Source organism: Aplysia californica, unplaced genomic scaffold, assembly GCF_000002075.1.
Source record: "Aplysia californica isolate F4 #8 unplaced genomic scaffold, AplCal3.0 scaffold00459, whole genome shotgun sequence".
NCBI lineage: Eukaryota > Metazoa > Mollusca > Gastropoda > Aplysiida > Aplysiidae > Aplysia > Aplysia californica.
Genome location: NW_004797729.1, coordinates 301,767 through 311,836, shown reverse-complemented (window position 1 = coordinate 311,836; position 10,070 = coordinate 301,767). Strand labels below are relative to the sequence as shown.

At 34.8% G+C, this 10,070-nt stretch overlaps 1 protein-coding gene across 1 annotated transcript in view; it reads right to left on the bottom strand.

Annotated features, from left to right (window-relative positions):
• Positions 1-3,118: 3,118 nt before the first annotated feature.
• The window catches only part of LOC101845638 (GTP:AMP phosphotransferase AK3, mitochondrial), an 8,031-nt gene continuing 1,079 nt past the window's right edge, over positions 3,119-10,070 (bottom strand). Inside the window, exons 2-5 of the mRNA XM_005105222.3 lie at positions 7,327-7,446; positions 6,158-6,330; positions 5,331-5,449; positions 3,119-3,697 (exon numbers count right to left, since the gene is read on the bottom strand). Coding sequence (XP_005105279.1) covers positions 3,583-3,697; positions 5,331-5,449; positions 6,158-6,330; positions 7,327-7,446 — 527 coding nt within the window. The 3' untranslated portion in view covers positions 3,119-3,582. The remainder of the gene's footprint in view (positions 3,698-5,330; positions 5,450-6,157; positions 6,331-7,326; positions 7,447-10,070) is intronic.

Here is a 10,070-nt window from a genome sequence, read left to right as displayed (position 1 = left end):
TTGAGATGGACAATTTAACAATTTTTTTACTTCGAAATTGACATGCTCATCTGAAAATACTGACTTGATAAAGGTTGGCTGAATGTAGCACGAAATGCAAGGCAGATGTTTTCTCTACAGTATTTACTTTCTATTTCTTTATCAAATATTTGCCTACAGTAGACCAGTGTATTATCATACAGACACACAGTTTTCTTTATTTAGGTGGGACTGGATTATAAAGAAGAAAATCATATCATCACACTGAACATTATACATCTAAGAAATGCAATGTGAAAAATGTTTTGGATACAAAAAGAACTTAAACAAAAGAATAATCTATAAAAATTATCAATAACAGAAACAAAATTATAAAAAAATAAGTTTCATTCAGATTTGTGGAACTTTCTTATATGGCAGTCATCATCAACATATCACATAAAAGTAATCACAATTTCTTGTAGTAAATAACCTCTCAAAATTCAAAGACACCACAATTATTGTGCTAAACAATTCAACTTCTACAGCTGCAAGCTGATTTGATACATTTATTAAAGTCACAATTATTAAAACTCAACAGAAATCAATATTTTGAAGAAAGAAAAAAGATAAACAAGCAGCTAGCTACTGTTATCAAGGTCAAAGAGAAAAAGAAGCTGAAACTTGATGACCCATGAAAAATGTTCTGATCGATGATCTCTAGCTCTTGCTCATCCTGTACATTGGTCTCTGTCATTGTCCTACAAATAAGCTCATTTCTCTCCTGATAATTTCAGACTGATTATTTTTGCACTTACATAACCTGCCGTAAAACTCTTACTAAAACAACCCCCCCCCCCAAAAAAAAAACAACAACCCTTGTTTATCAGAGGCAAAATAATGTGAGATTCAATACAAAAACAAAATAATAGTAATATCTAATAAAAGCATTCATTTGCATTCAAAGTCTTTCAGTACAGTACGACAGTTGCTGCTTTTTTATCAAAGGCACTTACGGCATAACATATAGATATGCAAAGAATTGAGGGCCCACATCACATCCTGATACAAAAGCTCAATCTAACAACAGTTTGTGTCTTCACAACACCATGGTGGTGGTACCAGCCTCATTTATAAGTAAAAAATCTAAATATTTTCAAGAAGCGTTTCAAAAATCCATTAGCTTCACAACAATTTATTTTCAGTCAGTATGATAATGCCACGTTGAACAAACAAGTAAACATGAACTGCCGTTTGTATAGCCAGATATTATTTTCATCATTTTGAAACAGCCCATTGTACTTTTGTAAGAGGGGAGAACTGGTAAATCACTATTGCACAACAAAGTCCTTACCATAAAAACACAAGTTTTGATCATTAAACAGAATGCAACCAGAGTAAAACCAAATCTGATTGTCAAAATCATTATATAAAGTAAATACTATCAATGAGCCTTAAAGCAACAGGAAATTCAACTCAAGATCTAAAGCACACCGCAGTGAAAAGTAAAGGCTACTCGTTAATTTTAAAGATACCAACATGATTACTTTTGCTTCTAAGAATCATAGGAAAGGATGCAGTAGCAACAGTCTAAATATTTATAGAACACACAATGCAGGGTAGAACATCCCCCCCCACAAAGCAAGCACCTGAACAACTAACAAAACAAAAGTGCCTCGATTGTGTCACTTTCTATAGCCAGTGTTACACAGTGGCATGCAGGCAGGTGGAACAATTTTTCAAGAGGCTCATTTTATTTTACATTTCACTTAGGCAAACACAAGGGTATAAAGCATTCTAAACTGAGCATACTGATTATTTGATATAGTAAGTTTACTATTTTAAAAAACTTTACAAACTGACAGCAACACCTTATTCCAGGTAATGTGTGCGAAACAAGTCATGATTGAAACCTGAATAAGAAGCAATATTACATGTAAGAGTAATATGAGCTGATAGACCTAATGCTCTAAAAAAATTCTTTACTGAAAGCCATGCAACACTCTCAAGATGTTTAGCTTAACTAACAACTAATACAAGATCCCCCCCCCCTCCTATTTTTTAGAATAACCTGTAATCCCAGAGTACAAAATGGGCATCATCACGGTCATACAGTGATAAAAAAAGAAAGAAGGAACCAAGGAATAAAAGAGGAATATTTTTTAAATAGGGGTTGCAAGGTATCCTAAGGTTGCCAACATATTATGTTTAAAACATTGAACTGATATAATACAAATTCTCTGCATAATAGTAAAACAGCTGTTCAATCACAACTTTCTAGTGCACTGATGACAGCAGTGTAAATTATAACTTATTTTTGTGCAACAAACCACCATTGGCAAAACAGATAAAAGGGGAGGGTGGAACATACAGGCAGTGCAATGAACAAAGACTAGACAGGTCCTGCTATAACCATAAAATCTTGAAAAATGTCATGGCCAGAAGAGAGTACACATAGGTACAGCACCTCTATTAACAGAAACAGTAACATATAATCAGTTAAGGAAGCTCCCACCGATCATTTGTACAAGAGAACAGGTTACATAAATAGAGTGTACACGTACACCCTTTCTCTTTTGTTACAAACAAATCTAAAGTATTGTCAAACAAAACAAAGGTTTTCCAAATTGAAAGTTTTTTTCCAACCACCATCAACCATGAAACACATTACAAACTCAACCTTTCTAAGAGCTACACACAAGATAATGTAATCATATCATAAACAATGGCGAGTAAATGGTCGCTTTGAAGGACAAGCGGGCTAACCCAGATCTCAGGGGTTTCCAGAAATCTTGACCTGCACCAAACGTGGGCATTGCCCTATCTATGGAAGAAGTTGGGTTTCATTGGTGTGTTCATTTGTTTGGTAAGAGAAAACTCTCCTTTTGTCTTTAAAAGAAAATGAACAAGGGGGAAAAACTTTACCTTCGATTTTCTCAAAACAGCATTTTTCGGGATAGCCCCCTTGTGCTTAAAAGCGACCAAATATAAAAAACCTAAAAATCAGAACGACAACTTTGGCAAACTTGGCAATACAAGCAGCTGATTTATGTTAGACATCAAATAAAAAGAGGATATAAACTTTTATCATATTATAGCTGAACCCATGATAAAAGCAAGTCAATAAAATCATTGAGGTATAGTATTAAACACATGATTATTTTTTTTTTAATCAACAAACCTTATTTCATTAACAGATGCACATAAGAACTGAGCTAGGGGAATGTTAAACAATCCCTTTTTCAATAGAAAATGCGCAAAAAGAGACTGAACAATGATGAGGAAATGCCCTTGAAGAGTAAAAATATATAATCTAAATGAAGATGTGCCCTATATTCCCCTTCTGTGAGCAAAATCTTGTCACAATCTAAAAGAGTAAATAATTTACTCAACATTATAGTTTTCAAAAAAATGTCGATACAAATATTCAAAATTACTTTGGAACATTTCTTTTTACTCTACAAGATGGATTAATGTGACAGTAATCACAAAAAAAGATAAAATTTGGCTGGAGACAAAAAACATGTGGTGATAGTATACATTACAAAAACTAAGCATCCAATAACAATAATACAGAGAGGTTTGGAAAGCCTTTACCACTGGATGCACACCTTTGCTTCACCTCTACTCGTAGCGTGTGTACTGTAGGGGCTTCAGCTGTGTGGACAGAGACTGGTGTACTAAGGGCCAGATTTCATTACTGTAATTTCCAGTAAATTCCTCAACCATCCCCTTGTTCCTGAAAATAAAATGATACAGCAAAGACAATTAAACAAAAAGCACCAACCTCCCCCCCCTCCCCAACATCCAAACATTCACACTTTAAAGCATTATTATATTTGCACTTCACCTATTAGATGGGCAGTGGTTACTAGAAGAAGGACTTTAGGGAATTTAGAATGTTTTCTCAGTAAACCATAAAACATAATACACATTGTTTCTTTCCAATTTAACATTCATGGTCTCACTGAATGTCTTCCATTATAATTAGTGTTGCATCTGCTCTCATATCCTTTACATCTCATTATTTAAAAAAACACACAAAAAACCCTACCCCCCAGCATCCCACCTTCTATGTTTCCTTTTTATTTTAAGCAGTTTTGTTCCATCACTTTCACCCATCCTAGTTCTGAAACTCAAAGCACATCTATTCCAAGCCTCATAGAGATAGTAAGAGCTTAGTGCTCAGATACTTTTCCAATAACAACTCAGTTATACATTAATCCTCTCACACTTAGCAGACAAGGCAGGCTCTTAAGAAAAGGAGAATAACTCCGTAAAAAAAGAAGGGGCACTTTACTAAAAAAAATTATATAAAATCACACATATATTTTACAATAATGAAAAACATATTTTCTAAAAGGAAAATGATTGGGCTAAATAATTAATGCAAAATTGTAGGAGAATGGAACAGTGAGATAAGATATGAGAAGTCTTCAAGAGGTCTTGGATTCTGAGAGCTCTCTTTGCAGGAATGAAGGTTATGATTGTAAAACAATCACACAAAATCACAAAAGCATAGGACAACGAAAGCAAATAGTCCCAAAGAGAAAAATCAAGAGTAAACAAAGTAAATAACACAAGAGCTGGCCAAGGGAGCTTTCTGGTATCTATTTTTTTTCAACTCAACAAGTTTCTGTTGATCACTATCACTATCAGGTAATTCACGTCGAAGAATGAAATAAAAACTAGTCACTGAGACTAAAGCCAGCAAGCTGTTGGATTCATCAATTTGCTTGTACAGTATTTTGGATTATTTGTAGCCCCTGTTGCATTTACATAGAGTCCATAAAGCTCACTACTGTAAACAGTGCCAGTGGGTTCTCGAAACAAACTGAAGACTTTGTGCTCTGCCCAGAAGAAATGACTAGAAAATGACAAGATTATGACTGAAATCAGCGCCAACTTTTGATCCCACGCAAAAAGTCACTCTCTGAGCTAGCGAAACAAGTAAAACATGGTAATAAACCGGAACCCTACTCCTATGAGGTTAGTTTTAGTTTTAGTAAGGTTTTACAGCGCTCGCAACTGCATAAGGTTATAAGTGCCATCCTATGAGGTTAGCAAAGTAAACCTTGAGTTAATAACAAAATTAGAAGTCCTTCATGACACTGAAACTAAATTCCTCTGCCTGGGAGCATTTGGGCACTATAGAGATGAGCTGGGTTTATCTGCGCGGGTGCATAAGGACGCTGAAAGTGTGACATGGTTAACCAGAAAGGCTGCAAGAATCATCAGTATAAGACACCAAAATATTGATCAAAACAGAAAAAAAATCACTGTGGTAGTGATGACATACTGCCTACCAACAGTTCAATAATTTCCCCAAAATACAGCCTAAAAAGACTTTTGACCATGGACCTGTATCTCACCTGAAAAACTGCAAGACAGGATGCGTCAATCGCCTGTAATGCTCGAGACGAGCCTTCACAGTTTCTTCCTTATCATCGTCACGTTGCATTAGAGGTTCGCCTGTCACATCATCCACACCCTAAACACAGACAGGAATAATAGAGTTGACGGCCTTAAGTTGGCAGATTACATAAAGCAATATTTTACTTTGAAAAGAACAGTTAAGTTTTAGTAGAGGTTTAACGGCGCTCGCAACTGCAACGTCATATGAGCGCCAGAAGATTAGATGTGTTACAAGAGAGTAATAAACATAAAAAAGAAGAAGGGGAGATAAGGACGACAGATGTTTCATAGGAAAGAAGAAGCAAACCACACCAGAGCACCTGCAAACCACCCACTGAAGAGAACAGAAGACATTAAGACTAGAAATCATAAAAAACAATTTGTTTTTTTTAAGAAAAATCAATAACAATAAAGGCGAAATGAGGAGTGACAACATTAAACTAACAGATAAAAAAAAATTACATTCCATCCATTTTTCTTTTTATGACATAGTAAATGTCTCGAACTTGATATTCTCAAAGCTGACCCCTCCTAAAACACCAAAACTAAAGGTAAGAAGATCCACCTCCAAATTCATTCAAATGGGGATTTGAAAACAGTCAAAAATAGGCTAAAGGAAACAAGAGTGACAAAAACACTTAAGGGAACCCCCCCCCCCCCCCCCCCCCCCCCCACCAAAAACCAAGGAGACGAAATATCCTCAGCAATCAATTTCCCCAAATTAGAAAAAAAAAGGGCACCCTTAATAACAACAAATTCAAAAGGAAAAAAGATTTCTACTAACTGGTTCTTTTGGAGGATTGAACTCTGTGTGATAAATCCGACCACTCTGTGGGTGAGTCCATCTGCCTTTGATTCTGTCAATGATCACGTCAAAAGGAACCCTGAGATTGAGCACGATGTCTATCGGCTGATCACGTAGAAGGGCTTTGGCTTGCTCAACAGTTCTTGGAAATCCTGTTGGAGCAGACAGATTCTACTAATATAAAGATGTCCAAAGGAATTACTACCCCCCCAAAAAATATGACATTTTAAAAATTAGGAAATCTTTCTGCTTGATGTCCAACTACAAGCAAAAACAGATGTCTGAAGTAGAAATATTTAACAAATTCTTTCCTACCCCTTTGGTATAACTATATGCTGTTTTTCTTTCCCTAATCATTTCATATGACTATAGTAGTAAAAACTACTATCTCTTAAGGTCAACAAACTTAAACTAAAAATGAACACGGTTCAGAACGCAGAACAGTTTGTCCTATTACCCAGGGTACAAAGCAAATTTAAAGTTTTTATATTATATAAAAGAAAAGGAAAACTAAACCCTCAATCGGATGTGAAGCTCAACTTTGCACATGAGGATCAAAACTTTAACCAACTACAGCACAGCAAATAGAAGGGCTAAACAACCAGGTTCTATAGAACTTTTACTTTTCTAAAAAGTACTTAATACAGATATTTATTTCTGAAATTTGGAAAAGCGCCATCCTTCAACTGTGGACAAAACGAATGCATTATATTATATGTATTTTCACTTCACATTAACTAGGCTGACTACAGAGTTAATGGCCCAAGAAAACATTACTAGAAGAGTTCTACGATTATGGTTTATTCAAAGTGCATATTCTTCCTCAAATTAAAATGTGATTTTTCAGCAATGTTTCCACATGCTACTCTCATTGATTCATAAAATACGGAAATAGCTGTACTGTTGAAACTAACAACAACAAACAGATTATTTTTTTATGTCACAAATGCATGAAGAACAGGCTTTTTGTGTTAGAAAAAAAAATTAACATCTATTTGAAGATTCATTTAGACCTAAGCAAAAATGAGGATTTAAAAACGTTTAGTAAGTGAAAAAAACAACAACAAAAGTAAGTTCGATGCAAGCGAGAAAAAATAAGAAAGAATTTTTTTTTTTAAAAGTAGAGTCATAATAGAGAGATTTCCTACCATCCAACAACCAGCTGGAATTGTGTATAGAGGTCAGCTCGTACATGATCATTCGCACCATCACCTGGTCAGGAACTAAATCTCCTCTTTCGATGTACATTTTGGCCGTCAAACCATATGCTGTGAACAAAATCAAATTTATACAAGTCACGTAACGTATATATGACTAAGTAACAATAAAATTACTTCTGCCTGTAAATGTCATGCATCAATACTTTGATCTAAGCAGACTGGATTTCTGTTTTAAACGATCATCAAAAAAATTATTACGAATTTTATAAAGTTAAGTGTTGACGAGCTTTTAATTTGAGAAAAGTGTAAAAATAACAATATAATAGCAATAATTGGCACAGATAGATGGACCGACTTAGCAAGTGACAGTTCATCAAAATAATTAGTTTTGGAGTTACGGAAGGACAAGTTTTTATCATTATTAGTCTTATAATTTCTACATGATACTCGTAAGAACCTAACGACTCAAAAATTGTTTTCCCTCTCACACACAGCCCAGCTCATGCAAGAGAGCATATATATATATATATATATATATATATATATATATATATATAGATATATATATATATATATATATATATATATCTATATATATATATATATATATATATATATATATATATATATATAGATAGATATATATATATATATATATATATATATATATATATAAAAAATTTAAAAAAATAAATAAAATATATATATATATATATATGCCATCAGCAGCTTCTCATTTGTCCAGCATGCAGGAGTCTGAGGCTCAAATACTGAGGACTTTTGAATCATAGTCCTGTTTCCAAAAATATAGTCGAGCGTGCACATAGCGAAGAGATTATTTTCAGGTCCCAAAAGCTGTCATGCACCATATAATGTATATTATGTATAGTACTCTCTGACTAAGATGTACATGTACGGGTCCACTTCAGATCCCACTGTTTTAAGAAAAATAATTTTTACTATACAAAAGACATCCCTCAGATCCAGCTGTGAAGGACTGCATTCAGCTAAGGTCCCTTATTTCATATCACATCATATTTTGGAACAAAAACCTGGGTAAGCCGATTTTATGGCCTACAAGGCCATGTCAGGCAGGATCACATCATCTTGTGAACTCGTCAGTGCTTCTGCTTCTGTGATTATCTCAGCAGCTGCCTTTCATCTCTACTCTTGAATTTGCTAGACAGACTGGATTTTAACTAGTGTAGTCACAGTTCAATGGTGAATTATGACAGAGGCAGGAGATGTAAATTTTGAAGAGGATAATTAAGGGGAGACTTTAATATTGATCAATAGATCTTGAGACTCACGATTGGAGTGAAAATGGCATGCATGCCATTGTGTGTGGTCGTGATGATGAAAGTTAACTTTGCTCTCCATAAACCATAAACCCACAAACAGTGAAAGGAAGGAAAGCAGACTTTTAAACATGATTATATTAGTTTACTTAACATTATAATCTGTTTTATGAAACCAAGGAAAGGAATTCTGAATGTTGAAATATGTAAAAACTGAATAAAAATAATTTTAAAAAAAAGTGATTTAAATCACTGATTTATATTTTTAAAATCAACTGATTTAAATCAACCCAACCCTGTGGGTAAGATCCCGTTTGCCGAAGATCGCAAATATATTTTCCCTTCTCCCAAGCACCAGGGTCTTCTAAGGGGAGACTACTGTATTTAAAACATATAAATATAGCGGAATTTGCATCATACTATTATAAACGAAAACATTTCAGCTTTCTGCCGATTCTGCTGTGTCAGGAGTACTGAGTACTAAAACTACCCCTTTGCACCCTGTTTACTGATAAAGGACTGAATAATCCATTATAGCACAATGCCAAACTTCAACAAAAAATATGCATCAAGTAGGCCTACGGATAATTCACAGTATGGTGCATATTACACACTCTTCTCTTTTAGTCATGATGCATGCATCTTCTGAGTATCTCTTCAACTCCTTATAATCTCAATACAATTGATAATGTAATGAGGAGGGAAGAAATACTATTTAAGCATTCACAATATCAAGATGAATACTTTAATATTTATAACCCTCAAGGCAACTAGTCATTTCGTCACACGGTCATCTCGTTACATCCCAATGTGTGACAAAAAGACTGCTTATAATAAATATCTCTCCCAAATTGTTATGCTAGTAGAGTTTTGGAGGACCAACCTAGAGCTTTTTAAGAAGTTTCATAAATTATCATTGTAAATTAAATCTTCGTCCAAACTGTTCCATAGTTGTAAAACAATACAGTTTAAATACAGAGAACTAATTTAATATCATGATCTTGCTAATCACACCTTTCATCAATAGCCTAATACTTAAAAACTTTGTTGATCTGACTCGATAGACTTCAATATTGTCAATAGGCCTACATGTTAATGAACAGTGCAGCTAATCTGGTGGGCACGACGACTTGCACAGCCCCCCCCCCCCCCTCCCCAAAAAATCGCAATTTGCGATTGCCATGACAATGCACGTTTGATGTTCGCAAGTGTATGTGCTACGAAATGGCATTCTCCATTCAACTTTGTGGATTTGTGGTGTGACGAGATGACTGCATGTGACGTCTTGACTGCACTCAGTGTGACGAAATGACTGGTATTCACCTTCAAGACTACTTTGCACAAATTTTTTAATGCAAACAGCAAACTTGATGATGATGGGCTGCTCTGCCAACAAGCACTGCTAGATCTATATGATCACAGGCGTGTGTGTGT